The 17,638-nt window shown below is 43.4% G+C and overlaps 1 protein-coding gene across 2 annotated transcripts; it reads right to left on the bottom strand.

Annotated features, from left to right (window-relative positions):
- Nucleotides 1-115: 115 nt before the first annotated feature.
- On the bottom strand, nt 116-13,954 carry mtx3 (metaxin 3). Of its 2 annotated transcripts, none has more exons than XM_064969749.1 (9): nt 13,809-13,954; nt 11,243-11,312; nt 10,820-10,896; nt 9,799-9,894; nt 9,433-9,615; nt 5,693-5,769; nt 5,441-5,595; nt 4,866-4,954; nt 116-3,299 (listed from the first exon to the last, which is right to left on the bottom strand). In XM_064969749.1, the coding sequence occupies exons 1-9, from the start codon at nt 13,887-13,889 to the stop codon at nt 3,210-3,212; spliced, it is 918 nt and encodes a 305-aa protein (XP_064825821.1). In that variant the 5' UTR covers nt 13,890-13,954; the 3' UTR covers nt 116-3,209. The 2 variants fall into 2 exon arrangements, with proteins under 2 accessions (XP_064825821.1, XP_064825830.1); XM_064969758.1 differs by having other exon boundaries at nt 9,799-9,891; nt 13,809-13,951.
- Nucleotides 13,955-17,638: the final 3,684 nt, after the last annotated feature.

The raw sequence follows: 17,638 nt of genomic DNA, 5'->3' as shown, positions 1-17,638 counted from the left end.
ACAACCAGAGGAGAGAGAGAGAGTAAGAGTGAATGGGAGAGGCAGGGAAGAGAAGGGCACATTGGCAATTTTGTAAATTAGGTTGTTCTTCAATTTACAATAGACTCAAATTAAATAGGTGGTTAGGTTATACTTTTATTAAATTGAAATGAAAGCATTCATGTGCAACCATGCACAAAGAATGAACCAGGAATATGATATTACAATGGCAATATCATGGTTAAAACTCTGTTTTTCATCCCATCACAAAACCTCAGGAGAATGAATTTACTAAAGTTGTTTGAACTTCAAGTATTGACCAGCTAAGGACAATGGGCCAAATCCTAACTGTGACTTTCTGAACTTGGATAAAAGTGACAATAGTGTTATTACAATTTCAAACATGAGTTTAATCTGAGAAAGTTGGTTACAGTAGTTTACAGCTATACAATCGCTTCTGCAGTCTTATCAAGACACACAGTACCAGTCCTTCCTAATACTGTCTCCCTTTCTCCTATACATGTATTTCAACATTTATTCTCTTTCTTACACAAACCAAAACAATGAATACAGTTGTAACTAATTCCATAGCGCTTAAAGGGAATGTATCCATGAAGTGAATAATATTCATTGCTTAAAGGGAATATTCACTACATGGATACATTCCCTTTAAGCACTGAACAGTCCCTGTTAATCCTGTCAACAAAGGAAGTAAACAACAGCAAAGGCAAAGCACAGGAAACAACATGGAACATTCAGGTGAATAGAGCCACTATTACAGTAGCTGATGTTGGATGTCACCAGAGTCATATAAAAATATGGCTCTGGATGTTAGTGGGAGACAAATGACATACTTCAAACATGCAGTAATGACGTACTTCTGGCATCTGCAGGCAGAGATGGCGTACAGTATGTTAGCAGAGTTCTCCACCATTGTCTAATGCAAGGCATGTTCCCAAATAGATGGACCTGCTCATAACAGACAAGGCGATGGTGATGTAGGCACAGCATAACTAATATAGACAAAATCATGATCAACAAAACACATCTTTACAAAAACAACTCCACAACATGGGGCGAATTAGAGATCAAAAGAGAAAATATGCAACGTCTTTTGAGTCAGAATCCATTACACCTTTTTGTTTTTGTTTGAGATCAGACTTGATGGATTTGATATCAAAAGTACCTCACAATATACTGCCTGCCCTACAAAGGCAAAACGCAATAACTACGAATTTGGTCAAAAATCTTTGATCTTTTGATCAGAATATATCAGAAATTGCTGTCTTTTACATAAAAAGATTTGAAGTCAGATTTTGCAGTAAAAAACAAACAAACATAGGTACTGCGTTTTGTAGGGCAGTATACAAACGTAGTGCTTTTTGATACCGCTGAACAATAATCTAAAACACGTATGCCTTATAAATAAAGCCCAACTGTAGAATCAATAACTCACTTCAGTCTTAGCTAAAGAAAGAAAACACACGAGGAGAGTTGAACCGCATTCATCTAAGCAGCACCGTTATAAAGAAATAATACCGAATGAAATGCATTGGATTAGTATTTAAATGTATTCACAAAGATACAACGTTACGATCACGACGACTCGATCTGTTAATGAAGAGGCAGGACTATAGCTAATTAAATGAGCTAACTTCTACAGCGATATGATAGCATACATACTGTACATATATACCTCGTCGATTTACAGAGCTACCTTAAACAAGATGTAAAGATGATCTATTTGTTAAAGGGAGAACTTTAGGCTTAGACACCTCCCTCAGTAAAACAAGTGACATTCTAACAAGCAAAATAATCTGCATTGTATTAAATATTCCCCCATTCAATATGAACACAAATGAACTGAAACTAGACAGCTGTACAGCACATGCCCTCATAAAGTAATACGAACATTTAATGATTATGTACATCGATACATCAGGTCTGGATGGAACCACCACAGACAGCTAGAAATACAGCTTTGCACTGGCAAAATCCTGGAGGAAAACCTGTCCCAGGCACTGTAGTCCCTTTATCGTGCACTGCTTTTCACCAGGACCCATAGCGCTCTGGTCAAAAGTAGCCCACCATTTAGGGAATAGGGTGCCATTTGGGGCGTGCGTCGAGTCTCAGCAGAGAAACGGTCGTGTCAGTCCTCAGGTGAGGAAAGAGCATTATTCTGATCATTTAGGACTGTGCAACAGCAACTACAGTAGCTATGCCGTTTCAAAACTCAAGTCGACCAGTGTCAGTGCCTGCCTGTCAGTAATGACCTCATTTACACCAGAATCTCTCAAAATGATGCATCAATTCAACCTGTACTGTTCATTACAAACATGTAGATTAAGTGACCCATAAATTGTATTTCCCATTATACCACAGAGCTAAAGAATAACTGCCTTGTATATTTAGCATAGACTTCGCCCTTATCTATGAATAAATTCCAGCAAACCTGCCATATTAGTGTTTATGCAGTAACCTTGTTTACACAACCACTGCCCATGAACACAACTTATTTCGGAAACCTGAGAGCATCTACAGTCCATGTACCTGTGGGAGGAGTTTTGCATTTGGATATTACCCGACCACAGGAAAGAAAACATGTTCACATGTTCCTGTGTTAATACATACTACAATGCAGGTTGGAATGAATTGGGGCCTCAGTCATTTCAATCCTTTAGAATCTGTTAGAAAAGGTTTTCTTACAGCAGGTCAGTAGAAAGGCAGTACCTCTCAGAGTGTTTTAAACCAACTGACCTTCTCATTTCCTGCCTCTTGCCTTTCAATGTTTAAAGGCTTCTCATTTGGTAGCAGTCCTCAGCATTCCGCTCTAAACCACTAAAACCTTTCCATTTCGCTGTGCACTTCTCCCTTACTTCATGAAACCATATCTATTTTACAGACATCATCATCTCTCAATAGTCCACAATTCTGCCATTATTTTTCTTCATTGATAGTTTCCATTCAGGGCAGTTTTAATTACACTTGCAAGGCATAAACTGTCTAAAACAATCAAATGCATAATTTAAAGGATAACCTAGGGTATTTGTAGCCTGAACCCAGATCTGTTTGTGCTCTTGCCAACTCCATTGCTTGTCAATGAGTAAGAAAGAGTTGGCATGCTAGTACAAACAGACTGGCACTCAGGCTAGGGCATTTACAGAACCAGGTTTAGTATAATACAGCACCCCTCCCATCCACCAGGCTGGTCGAGGGCTAGAGGTGAGGGGTTAGGCAGGGGTAGAGCTCTTGTCGTTGCTGGGTCTGGGGTCTGCTCTGAGGGGTTTGTGCTGAGGGCTGCTCCTCAGGTTGTCATCCATCTGCAGGAGAACACACACAGTCAGTAACCATACATTGAGATTTTGTGTCACTGACCTACACACAATAATACCCCTTAATGTACAAAACCTTAATAAAAAATGAAAAGCTGAGATGTCTTGAGTCAATAAGTATTCAACCCCTTTGTTATGGGAAGCCTAAATATGTTCAGGAGTAAATCTGTGCTAACAATTCACATACATTTTTTGGAAAGACTACCCCAATTATCTGTAAGGTCCCTCAGTCGAGTACTGAATTTCAAGAACAGATTCAACCACACCAACTAGGGAGGTTTCTCAAGTCCTCGCAAAGAAGGGCACCAACTGGTAGATGTGTAAAAATACAAAAGCAAACCCTAAATATCCCTTTGAGCACGTTATTAACAACGCTTCGGATGGTGTATCAATACAGCCAAATACAGAACCTTTATTTAACTAGGCAAGTCAGTTAAGAACAAATTCTTATTTACATCAACGGCCTAGGAACAGTGGGTTAACTACCTTGCTCAGGGGCAGAACAACGGATTTTTACCTTGTCAGCTCGAGGATTCGATCTAGCAACCTTTCGGTTACTGGCCCAATGCTCTAACCACTATGCTACCTGACGCCCCTACTTTGGGAGTAATGCTCCCAAAAAGATATAATATATAATGTCCTGAATACATTTGTGGCAAATCCAACACAATACATCACCAAGTACCTCTCTACATATTTTCAAGCATGGAGGTGGCTGCATCATGTAATGGGTATGCTTGTCATCGGCAAGGACTAGGGAGATTTTTTTTAGGATAAAAAGAAACGGAGTACAGCTAAGCACAGGTAAAATCTTAGAGGAAAACCTGGTTTTCTGCTTTCCAACAGACACTGGGAGACAAATTCACATTTCAGCAGAACAATAACCTAAAACGCAAGGCCACATCTACACTGGAGTTGCTTACAAAGACGACATTGAACGTTAGAATTTTGACTTAAATTGTCTTGAAAATCTACGGCAAGACTTGAAAATGGCGCTCTACCAATGATCAACAACCTACTTGACAGAACTTGAAGAATTTTAAAAAGAGTAATGGGCAAATATTGTACAATCCAGATGCGCAAAGCTCTTAGAGACTTACCCAGAAAGACTCACAGCTGTAATCGCTGCCAAAGGGGTATCCCACACGTATTGTCTCAGGGGGGTGAATACTTATCTAATCAAGATTAGTGTTTTATTTTTCATTAAATGTTCAAATTTTTCCTCCACTTTGACATTAGAGTATTTTGTGTAGATCGTTGACCAAAAATGACAATTCAACCCTTTTTCATCCAACTTTTTAACACAACAAAATGAGGAAAATGTCAAGGGGTGTGAATACTTTCCGAAGGCACTGTATAACACAGTTACTAACCACAATATAAACACACACACTCACGGACGCACATGCATGGGAGCGTGCACACACAAACAGAAGAAGTGAACAAATCTTGATATACGTACAACAACAAAAAAGTGTCTAACTAATGCTCAGAATATACTCCAATGACTAACACAACACACGCAAATACACACGGAGACGAGAGCAGCAGGACCTTCTCTATGAGGTTGGACTCTTTGTTCACAAGCTGAGTGAGTTTCTGCAGGTTGGCATCTACCATCTCCTGAACCGGCTGGGGAGACCCTGGAGAGAGAGAGGGTGGGTGGAGCAGGAACAAGGGGAGAGAGAGGGTGGGTGGAGCAGGAACAAGGGGAGAGAGAGGGTGGGTGGAGCAGGAACAAGGGGAGAGGGAGCCCATTATACTAAGAAAGCCCAGATACAGAGAGCAGAGAGAGATATGCCAGAATGCAGCAGAAGTTCTCCATCACAGCCCAGACAAAAGAAGCAATAAACCGTGTTCGTTCGCCGACGCACCGACACAGGCGCACACACGGACGATTAGGTATTGCTCCTGTTGCAAATGACAACTTGGCAAAAGTTGTACGTCCTGTGTTTAGAAAAGGCTTTGCAGGACCTGAAGTTCACCAGATTTTCACTGACACGTTCTATTAAAAACACAGCAGGATCTTTGTAACCCTTACCCAATACCCTGGACCTGAAGCAATCATCAATGTATAAACTGACACACACACACACACACACACACACGGCATAGAGCGCTGGTCTCACCGGGATGACTGCTGAAGTGAGCGTTGAGTATGTGGTCACAGAAGCGCTGGAGGTTGTCCAGCTGTCTGAGGTGACTCTGCAGAGGGCTGCTGGGTAGGCTGGCCTTGTGGAGGGGAGCTACAAAGCCAAACACAAACGCATCCAGACTGCATGGCCTGGGCCACAGAGAAAGACAGCTACATTAATACACCACACAGAATATAATCACACCCAGCCTAATCTAGCATCTGACCAAATTACACAAGAACTCACGTGTTCCCAAAGAAGTAGTAGGCCATCCCCAATCTGTGGGAAAGCAGATTCAGACACTCCTTTGCTTCATTGTAAATCTGACGAGAGAGGGGACGGGGAAAGGTGCATTTACTTAGAATGCAGGGTCATTTGGTGTCAAGTAGTCCCCACAGTGTATGTTCCTGTCCTACCTTTCCCTCCATGGTGTGTAGAGGGGATCTGTCCTACCTTTCCCTCCATGGTGTGTAGAGGGAATCTGTCCTACCTTTCCCTCCATGGTGTGTAGAGGGAATCTGTCCTACCTTTCCCTCCACCTCAGTGATAGTGTGTAGAGGGAATCTGTCCTACCTTTCCCTCCACCTCAGTGATAGTGTGTAGAGGCAATCTGTCCTACCTTTCCCTCCATCTCAGTGATGGTGTGTAGAGGAATCTGTCCTACCTTTCCCTCCATCTGTGATGGTGTGTAGAGGAATCTGTCCTACCTTTCCCTCCACCTCAGTGATAGTGTGTAGAGGGAATCTGTCCTACCTTTCCCTCCATCTCAGTGATGGTGTGTAGAGGGGATCTGTCCTACCTTTCCCTCCACCTCAGTGATAGCGTGTAGAGGGAATCTGTCCTACCTTTCCCTCCACCTCAGTGATAGTGTGTAGAGGAATCTGTCCTACCTTTCCCTCCATCTCAGTGATGGTGTGTAGAGGGGATCTGTCCTACCTTTCCCTCCATCTCAGTGATGGTGTGTAGAGGGGATCTGTCCTACCTTTCCCTCCATGGTGTGTAGAGGGAATCTGTCCTACCTTTCCCCCCATCTCAGTGATGGTGTGTAGAGGAATCTGTCCTACCTTTCCCTCCATCTCAGTGATAGTGTGTAGAGGAATCTGTCCTACCTTTCCCCCCATCTCAGTGATAGTGTGTAGAGGGAATCTGTCCTACCTTTCCCTCCATCTCAGTGATGGTGTGTAGAGGGGATCTGTCCTACCTTTCCCTCCACCTCAGTGATGGTGTGTAGAGGGGATCTGTCCTACCTTTCCCTCCACCTCAGTGATGGTGTGTAGAGGGGATCTGTCCTACCTTTCCCTCCATCTCAGTGATAGTGTGTAGAGGAATCTGTCCTACCTTTCCCTCCATCTCAGTGATGGTGTGTAGAGGGGATCTGTCCTACCTTTCCCGCCATGGTGTGTAGAGGGAATCTGTCCTACCTTTCCCTCCATCTCAGTGATGGTGTGTAGAGGAATCTGTCCTACCTTTCCCTCCATCTCAGTGATGGTGTGTAGAGGGGATCTGTCCTACCTTTACCTCCATCTCAGTGATAGTGTGTAGAGGAATCTGTCCTACCTTTCCCTCCATCTCAGTGATGGTGTGTAGAGGAATCTGTCCTACCTTTCCCTCCATCTCAGTGATAGTGTGTAGAGGAATCTGTCCTACCTTTCCCCCCATCTCAGTGATGGTGTGTAGAGGGGATCTGTCCTACCTTTCCCTCCACCTCAGTGATGGTGTGTAGAGGGGATCTGTCCTACCTTTCCCTCCACCTCAGTGATGGTGTGTAGAGGGGATCTGTCCTACCTTTCCCTCCACCTCAGTGATGGTGTGTAGAGGGGATCTGTCCTACCTTTCCCTCCATCTCAGTGATAGTGTGTAGAGGAATCTGTCCTACCTTTCCCTCCATCTCAGTGATGGTGTGTAGAGGGGATCTGTCCTACCTTTCCCGCCATGGTGTGTAGAGGGAATCTGTCCTACCTTTCCCTCCATCTCAGTGATGGTGTGTAGAGGAATCTGTCCTACCTTTCCCTCCATCTCAGTGATGGTGTGTAGAGGGGATCTGTCCTACCTTTCCCTCCATCTCAGTGATAGTGTGTAGAGGAATCTGTCCTACCTTTCCCTCCATCTCAGTGATAGTGTGTAGAGGGAATCTGTCCTACCTTTCCCTCCACCTCAGTGATGGTGTGTAGAGGGGATCTGTCCTACCTTTCCCTCCATCTCAGTGATAGTGTGTAGAGGAATCTGTCCTACCTTTCCCTCCACCTCAGTGATGGTGCGTAGAGGGGATCTGTCCTACCTTTCCCCCCATCTCAGTGATAGTGTGTAGAGGGAATCTGTCCTACCTTTCCCTCCATCTCAGTGATGGTGTGTAGAGGGAATCTGTCCTACCTTTCCCTCCATATCAGTGATGGTGTGTAGAGGGGATCTGTCCTACCTTTCCCTCCATGGTGTGTAGAGGGAATCTGTCCTACCTTTCCCTCCATCTCAGTGATGGTGTGTAGAGGAATCTGTCCTACCTTTCCCTCCATCTCAGTGATGGTGTGTAGAGGGGATCTGTCCTACCTTTCCCTCCATCTCAGTGATAGTGTGTAGAGGGAATCTGTCCTACCTTTCCCTCCATCTCAGTGATGGTGTGTAGAGGGGATCTGTCCTACCTTTCCCTCCATCTCAGTGATGGTGTGTAGAGGGGATCTGTCCTACCTTTCCCTCCACCTCAGTGATGGTGTGTAGAGGGGATCTGTCCTACCTTTCCCTCCACCTCAGTGATGGTGTGTAGAGGGGATCTGTCCTACCTTTCCCTCCACCTCAGTGATGGTGTGTAGAGGGGATCTGTCCTACCTTTCCCTCCATCTCAGTGATGGTGTGTAGAGGGGATCTGTCCTACCTTTCCCTCCATCTCAGTGATGGTGTGTAGAGGGGATCTGTCCTACCTTTCCCTCCATCTCAGTGATGGTGTGTAGAGGGGATCTGTCCTACCTTTCCCTCCATCTCAGTGATGGTGTGTAGAGGGGATCTGTCCTACCTTTCCCTCCATGGTGTGTAGAGGGAATCTGTCCTACCTTTCCCCCCATCTCAGTGATAGTGTGTAGAGGGAATCTGTCCTACCTTTCCCTCCATCTCAGTGATGGTGTGTAGAGGGGATCTGTCCTACCTTTCCCTCCATATCAGTGATGGTGTGTAGAGGGGATCTGTCCTACCTTTCCCTCCATGGTGTGTAGAGGGAATCTGTCCTACCTTTCCCTCCATCTCAGTGATGGTGTGTAGAGGAATCTGTCCTACCTTTCCCTCCATCTCAGTGATAGTGTGTAGAGGAATCTGTCCTACCTTTCCCCCCATCTCAGTGATAGTGTGTAGAGGGAATCTGTCCTACTTTTCCCTCCATCTCAGTGATGGTGTGTAGAGGGGATCTGTCCTACCTTTCCCTCCACCTCAGTGATGGTGTGTAGAGGGGATCTGTCCTACCTTTCCCTCCATCTCAGTGATAGTGTGTAGAGGAATCTGTCCTACCTTTCCCTCCATCTCAGTGATGGTGTGTAGAGGGGATCTGTCCTACCTTTCCCTCCATCTCAGTGATGGTGTGTAGAGGGGATCTGTCCTACCTTTCCCTCCACCTCAGTGATGGTGTGTAGAGGGGATCTGTCCTATCTTTCCCTCCACCTCAGTGATGGTGTGTAGAGGGGATCTGTCCTACCTTTCCCTCCATCTCAGTGATGGTGTGTAGAGGGGATCTGTCCTACCTTTCCCTCCATGGTGTGTAGAGGGAATCTGTCCTACCTTTCCCCCCATCTCAGTGATAGTGTGTAGAGGGAATCTGTCCTACCTTTCCCTCCATCTCAGTGATGGTGTGTAGAGGGAATCTGTCCTACCTTTCCCCCCATCTCAGTGATAGTGTGTAGAGGGAATCTGTCCTACCTTTCCCTCCATCTCAGTGATAGTGTGTAGAGGGAATCTGTCCTACCTTTCCCTCCATCTCAGTGATGGTGTGTAGAGGGAATCTGTCCTACCTTTCCCTCCACCTCAGTGATAGTGTGTAGAGGAGACTCTCCCTTGGTCAGCAGGATCCGGGACAGGGCTGTGTTGGCATGGCGACCAGGGACCAGGAAGTTGAGGGGAAAGGGAGAGCGGGAGGCGAACCACGGCCGAGTCAGGTTAGCATAGTTCTCAGCATCCACCCAGAATGTGTGTAACTACAGGACAACACACACACACACAGAATACATGTTTAGAATACAGTACACAATACAGGGCACATAACACTCAGTACACAAACAAAAAACTGCTGGACTTTCAAAATGTGTCTAAGTGCAAAACAACATACACACCCACAACAATCAGCACACAACACAACTACACACACGGGTTGTTCCTACCAAGGCTGGTCGTAGTTTCTCCTCCAATAGAGCGATGTAGGCCATGGTGTCTGCTCCCTGCCTCGCCGACAACTCATAGTCTGCATTAAACCTCTGCTAGACAACACACAGGCTTTGTTGTTAGCACTGCACTGCAAATACAACTCATAGTCTGCATTAAACCTCTGCTAGACAACACACAGGCTTTGTTGTTAGCACTGCAAATACAACTCATAGTCTGCATTAAACCTCTGCTAGACAACACACAGGCTTTGTTGTTAGCACTGCACTGCAAATACAACTCATAGACTGCATTATACCTCTGCTAGACAATGCACATGCTTTGTTGTTAGCACTGCACTGCAAATACAACTCATAGTCTGCATTAAACCTCTGCTAGACAACGCACAGGCTTTGTTGTTAGCACAGCACTGCAAATACAACTCAGTCTGCATTATACCTCTGCTAGACAACACACAGGCTTTGTTGTTAGCACTGCAAATACAACTCAGTATGCATTAAACCTCTGCTAGACAACACACAGGCTTTGTTGTTAGCACAGCACTGCAAATACAACTCAGTCTGCATTATACCTCTGCTAGACAACACACAGGCTTTGTTGTTAGCACTGCACTGCAAATACAACTCATAGACTGCATTATACCTCTGCTAGACAACGCACAGGCTTTGTTGTTAGCACTGCACTGCAAATACAACTCATAGTCTGCATTAAACCTCTGCTAGACAACACACAGGCTTTGTTGTTAGCACTGCACTGCAAATACAACTCATAGTCTGCATTAAACCTCTGCTAGACAACACACGGGCTTTGTTGTTAGCACTGCACTGCAAATACAACTCATAGTCTGCATTAAACCTCTGCTAGACAACACACGGGCTTTGTTGTTAGCACTGCACTGCAAATACAACTCATTGTCTGCATTAAACCTCTGCTAGACAACACACAGGCTTTGTTAGCACTGCACTGCAAATACAGTTCTTAAAAAGGTAATTTATGGTGAAGGCAGAAAGGAGACTTTACCTGTTTTCTCAGGAAGTTGAGAATCTGAGCAGGTTCGGTTATTGTGGATCCCTGGTAGACCAACTCTGGCACTGTGCCTGTAGTGTTGGATAGAGGGGAAACAGTGTGCCAGTAGTGTTGGTTATAGGGGAGTTTGACAGTGTGTCTTTCATCCTGTGCTACTGCACAATCCAAATGTCATGGACTATACAACTACAGTAGAGCAGGCATAGAGACAACACCTGAGACTGACAATGTGCTATATGTATAGTGAGCAGTCAATTTGATAGTCTTGCATCAGATAGTCATGTATCTATTCCTACCTACTGTAGTAGCCTAGTGATGTTTTTTTACATGGTGAAATGACATAATAATTATCATGTTATTACTTGTATAAGAACAACTGAATTCTGTTTCTTTGGACTTTAAACCAAGCAGCAGTACCTGTCAAAGTTTTCCATGTCCAGTCTATGGGAGTTACTGTGATCGTGGCTCCAGAGAACTTGGCATAGGCCTGAGAGAGAGCATAGATACGTTAGTTGTTCAGAGGAATGACAAGAAATAAGAGTATTTGACAACTTTACTGAACAACACTTTACTATAAAGCCAACATAATAATAATAACCATGAGTAATGGTAGAAGAAATGACAGTAATTTGTCATGAACTGTCCCTTGCTCTAGCCAGGTAAGATCATATCAATGTTGTCAGAGTACCATGTAGGCTTTCCAATCAATGTTGTCAGAGTACTATGTAGGCTTTCCTATCAATGTTGTCAGAGCACTATGTAGGCTTTCCTATCAATGTTGTCAGAGTACTATGTAGGCTTTCCAATCAATGTTGTCAGAGTACTATGTAGGCTTTCCTATCAATGTTGTCAGAGTATTATGTAGGCTTTCATATCAATGTTGTCAGAGTACTATGTAGGCTTTCCTATCAATGTTGTCAGAGTACTATGTAGGCTTTCATATCAATGTTGTCAGAGTACTATGTAGGCTTTCATATCAATGTTGTCAGAGTACTATGTAGGCTTTCATATCAATGTTGTCAGAGTACTATGTAGGCTTTCCTATCAATGTTGTCAGAGTACTATGTAGGCTTTCATATCAATGTTGTCAGAGTACTATGTAGGCTTTCATATCAATGTTGTCAGAGTACTATGTAGGCTTTCATATCAATGTTGTCAGAGTACTATGAACTTTCATATCAATGTTGTCAGAGTATTATGTAGGCTTTCCTATCAATGTTGTCAGAGTACTATGTAGGCTTTCATATCTTTGTTGTCAGAGTACTATGTAGGCTTTCATATCAATGTTGTCAAAGTAGTACGCTTTCTGGGGTATGGCATGTTAAGCTCCGTAAGATATGAGGGCTGTGACGATACCAGAATCACAATATTTTTTCCATGGCAAAAATTAAACCACAAAGCAGACCAAACTCGTTGGTCCTTTAAAAAACTGTATGTAAAATAGTGTGTGCTATAGCTTAGAAAATAAGTACATTTGACTCTGGGTGACACCAACTTAAACATCTTTGTTTGCAGAATTAGTGCAGTTTCCCCCCCAAAAGTTAAAGTAACACTTTATTTGGATAGTCTATAATAGAGCATCTATAGATGGACTATCAGTAACATTTCAACTAACTATCTACTAACCCTAGCATTAACCTCAACCCTTTCCTTAACTCTAACCTTAACCCTTATTATAAACCTTACCCTAACCCGTACCCTTATTATAAACCTTACCCTAACCCGTACCCTTATTATAAACCTTACCCTAACCCGTACCCTTATTATAAACCTTACCCTAACCCGTACCCTTATTATAAACCTTACCCTAACCTCAGCAAGCAGTTTCTTATCAACAGATAGTCAGTTGCTTATCAACAGAATGTTTGTTGATAGTCCATCTGTAGATGCTCTATCCAAATAAAGTGTGTCTGAAGCTTTGCGTTTTGTTTCCGCCGCACTAACGAGTATGGCTGTACTGGTATCATCACGGCCCTACAAGATATCACTAAGTATCATTTGGCATTGGCTCCAGTTCTAAAAGCAGACTATCAGCATGGTGGGTAAGCACCAATAACAACAATACAGATATGGCAGTCCTAGTGGACAAGTGACAGTGATAACACACATGGCAAAGTGAGGCCATATCTATTGACTTAAAAAGAGACCACATTTAACAAATCGGACTTCTTTGTATCTCATACAAAGAACTTAGATTGTTAAACGTCTTGTCTTTTTAGTCAATAGATATGGCTAGGCAAAAAGTAGCCCAGAAAGGTAGCTATGAGGAAAAGTGTAGTCCAGAGGAAGTGCAGGAAACATGTAGGCTTATAGTAATCATGCCAAATTGTTTTGTTGACACTGTCAGCCAGCAAATTATCTGGCAGCTGTTCACCTTTTTCAACAGGAACGGTGTCACCTTGTTATGAGAGCTTGTGCAAACTCGTTGCATTGTTCACACAGTATCTGCAACTAGCCTATAGGGAACGGGATCATGCAAGTGTCCTAGCAAAATAGGGATATGTTCAAATTAACTACTGGGATACATAACTACACAGTTAAGCATAAGAAGACAGGAGAATGGTCGTACCGAGGACAGTAGTCGTAAATCAAGATAGAGCTGACCTTGAACTTGAAGAAATGTTAGCAATGAGAATGGCATCTGACAGCTATTAGCTACTGTAGCTAGTTAGCTACAGACAGTTAGACAAATTCTGAACAGTGCATGTTGTTAGTTGGTTCAAGTTTTCATTGAAATGCCTCTAAAAAGGCTAGATGGATTAGAAAAAACAAAATACCAAATATCGATTCTACCACTAATACTTAGCCAACTTTCCAGTTTGTTAATGTTAGCTAGCTAGCTAAAATAGCTCAGTCTTGTTGATGGTTTTGCATCATCAGAGGTGAAGATTGTCAGATAAAACAATGAGAAATGTAGCCATGCAGTACAACATTCGTGACACAAAGATCATATCATAATTTCGTATTTTATGAACGCATTTACCAGCACTATGAGAGACTCTGTGTGGACGGAAGGCAAACCCCAATCACCTCCCCAGCATCTCAGCTCCATGGTGGCCGCCATGTTTGTTTGCTGCCGTGATCAGGAAGTGGATGATGTAAAAAAAAAAGTATATTCAAATAGTATATTTCTACGACAAACAGGACTGATGGCTTACTCCTCCTGGGTTGCTGGCCATTGGCTGATGGCTTACTCCTCCTGGGTTGCTGGCCATTGGCTGATGGCTTACTCCTCCTGGGTTGCTGGCCATTGGCTGCTGGCTTACTCCTCCTGGGTTGCTGGCCATTGGCTGATGGCTAACTCCTCCTGGGTTGCTGGCCATTGGCTGATGGCTTACTCCTCCTGGGTTGCTGGCCATTGGCTGCTGGCTTACTCCTCCTGGGGTCCAAACACATCAGCTCACTTACATCACACAAAAAAAAACAGTGCCTCATATCATATTATTACACCACTGCATATCTACAATACAAACTGTTTAATACCACTATGCAACAATTTTACAATGTGTGTGTGTGTGTGTGTGTGTGTGTGTGTGTGTGTGTGTGTGTGTGTGTGTGCGCCTCTTCACAGTCCGCATTGTTCTGTTTTTTAAATATGATTTTACTGCTTGCATGAGTTACTTGATGTGGAATAGAGTTCCATATAGTCATGACTCTGTGTAGTACTGTGCGCTTCCAGGAGTCTGTTCTGGACTTAGGGATGGTGAATAGACCCCTTGTGACATGTCTTGTGGGATCAATACCTCTCACAAAGACAAGTAGTAATGCATTCAATCCCTCCTCTACTTTGAACCAGGAGAGATTGACAGGGATGTAATTGATGTCAGCTCTCCATGTACATTTAACTGTAATATTCCTATGTCTCTCTTTTTATTTTTATTTATTTTATTTCACCTTTATTTAACCAGGTAGGCAAGTTGAGAACAAGTTCTCATTTACAATTGCGACCTGGCCAAGATAAAGCAAAGCAGTTCGACACATACGACACAGAGTTACACATGGAGCAAAACAAACATACAGTCAATAATACAGTATAAACAAGTCTATATACAATGTGAGCAAATGAGGTGAGATAAGGGAGGTAAAGGCAAAAAAAGGCCATGGTGGCAAAGTAAATACAATATAGCAAGTAAAACACTGGAATGGTAGATTTGCAATGGAAGAATGTGCAAAGTAGAAATAAAAATAATGGGGTGCAAAGGAGCAAAATAAATTAAATACAGTAGGGAAAGAGGTAGTTGTTTGGGCTAAAATATAGGTGGGCTATGTACAGGTGCAGTAATCTGTGAGCTGCTCTGACAGTTGGTGCTTAAAGCTACTGAGGGAGATGATTTAGATGCACTATTGTAAAGTGGCTGTTCCACTGGATGTCATAAGGTGAATTCACCAATTTGTAAGTCGCTCTGGATAAGAGCGTCTGCCAAATGACTTAAATGTAAATGTAAATGTAGTGTTTCCAGTTTCAGTGCTTTTTATAGTTTGTTCCAGTCATTGGCAGCAGAGAACTGGAAGGAGAGGCGGCCAAAGAAAGAATTGGTTTTGGGGGTGACTAGAGAGATATACCTGCTGGAGCGTGTGCTACAGGTGGGAGATGCTATGGTGACCAGCGAGCTGAGATAAGGGGGGACTTTACCTAGCAGGGTCTTGTAGATGACATGGAGCCAGTGGGTTTGGCGACGAGTATGAAGCGAGGGCCAGCCAACGAGAGCGTACAGGTCGCAATGGTGGGTAGTATATGGGGCTTTGGTGACAAAACGGATTGCACTGTGATAGACCGCATCCAATTTGTTGAGTAGGGTATTGGAGGCTATTTTGTAAATGACATCGCCAAAGTCGAGGATTGGTAGGATGGTCAGTTTTACAAGGGTATGTTTGGCAGCATGAGTGAAGGATGCTTTGTTGCGAAATAGGAAGCCAATTCTAGATTTAACTTTGGATTGGAGATATTTGATATGGGTCTGGAAGGAGAGTTTACAGTCTAACCAGACACCTAAGTATTTGTAGTTGTCCACGTATTCTAAATCAGAGCCGTCCAGAGTAGTGATGTTGGACAGGCGGGTAGGAGCGGGTAGCGATCGGTTGAAGAGCATGCATTTAGTTTTACTTGTATTTAAGAGCAATTGGAGGCCACGGAAGGAGAGTTGTATGGCATTGAAGCTTGCCTGGAGGGTTGTTAACACAGTGTCCAAAGAAGGGCCAGAAGTATACAGAATGGTGTCGTCTACGTAGAGGTGGATCAGAGACTCACCAGCAGCAAGAGCGACCTCATTGATGTATACAGAGAAGAGAGTCGGTCCAAGAATTGAACCCTGTGGCACCCCCATAGAGACTGCCAGAGGTCCGGACAGCAGACCCTCTGATTTGACACACTGAACTCTATCAGAGAAGAAGTTGGTGAACCAGGCGAGGCAATCATTTGAGAAACCAAGGCTGTCGAGTCTGCCGATGAGGATGTGGTGATTGACAGAGTCGAAAGCCTTGGCCAGATCAATGAACACGGCTGCACAGTAATGTTTCTTATCGATGGCGGTTAAGATATCGTTTAGGACCTTGAGTGTGGCTGAGGTGCACCCATGACCAGCTCTGAAACCAGATTGCATAGCAGAGAAGGTATGGTGAGATTCGAAATGGTCGGTAATCTGTTTGTTGACTTGGCTTTCGAAGACCTTTGTGACACTTGACCATATGACTGGGTCAAGGTGCAACAAAACTAGGGCCTGTAGGACTTGTTCTGTTGATAACAATGTCAAGAAAGCAGAGCAGCGCTTTATTACAGACAGACCTCTCCCCATCTCAGCTAACGTTGCATCATTATGTTTTGATCATGACCGTTTACAATCCAGGCTTACACCAAGCAGTTTAGTCTCCTCAACTTACCAAATGATTCTTTACATGATTTAGTTGAGGTTTAGGGTTTTATTGAATGGTTTGTCACCAATTACAATGCTTTTAGTTTTTTACTTATTTAAAACTAGCTTATTACCTAACACCCATTCTAAAACTGACTGCAGCTCTTTTTTAAGTGTTGCAGTGATTTCACTTGCAGTGGAGGCTGACGTGTGTAATGTTGAGTCATCAGCATACATAGACACACACGCTTTACTCAGTGCCAGTGGCAGGTCATTAGTAAAGATGGAAAAAAGTAAGGAGCCTAGACAACTTCCCTGGGTAATGCTCGACTCTACCTGGATTATGTTGGTGAGGCTTCCATTAAAAAACACCCTCTGTGATCTGTTAGACAGGTAACTCTCGATCTACGATATAACAGGGGATGTAAAAGCCGTAACACATATGTTTTTACAGTAGTAGATTATGATCAATCGTGTCAAAAGCTGCAATGAAGACTAACGAAGCTCTCACAAGCTTCTTTTGATCAATTTCTTACAGCCAATCAGAAGTCATTTGTGTAAGTGCCGCACATGTTGAGTGTCCTCCCCTATAAGCATGCTCAAAGTCAGTAATTTGTTTACTGTGAAATAGTATTGTATCTGGTCAAACCATTTTTTCCCCAAAAGTTTACTAAGGTTTGGTCGCAGGCTTATTGGTCAGCTGTTTGAGTCAGTGAAGTGTGCTTTGCTATTCTTGGGTAGCGGAATCAATCAATCAAATGTATTTATAAAGCCTTTTTTAGATCAGCAGATCTCTCTTCTTCTGGCTGTGCCGGGTGGAGATTATTAGAGTACATGGTCATTAAGGCCAGGTTGTTATCAAGATGTTCAAACATTCATAGATGACCAGCAGGGTGAAAATGACATTTGCTTCCCTCCAGGGGGACACATTTTCCTGCAGGCTTAGATTGAAGAGATAAAAAAA

Source organism: Oncorhynchus masou, chromosome 1 (genome assembly GCF_036934945.1).
Source record: "Oncorhynchus masou masou isolate Uvic2021 chromosome 1, UVic_Omas_1.1, whole genome shotgun sequence".
Lineage (NCBI taxonomy): Eukaryota > Metazoa > Chordata > Actinopteri > Salmoniformes > Salmonidae > Oncorhynchus > Oncorhynchus masou.
Note: the sequence above shows the minus strand (reverse complement) of the source record. Positions and strands in the feature narration are given on the sequence as shown.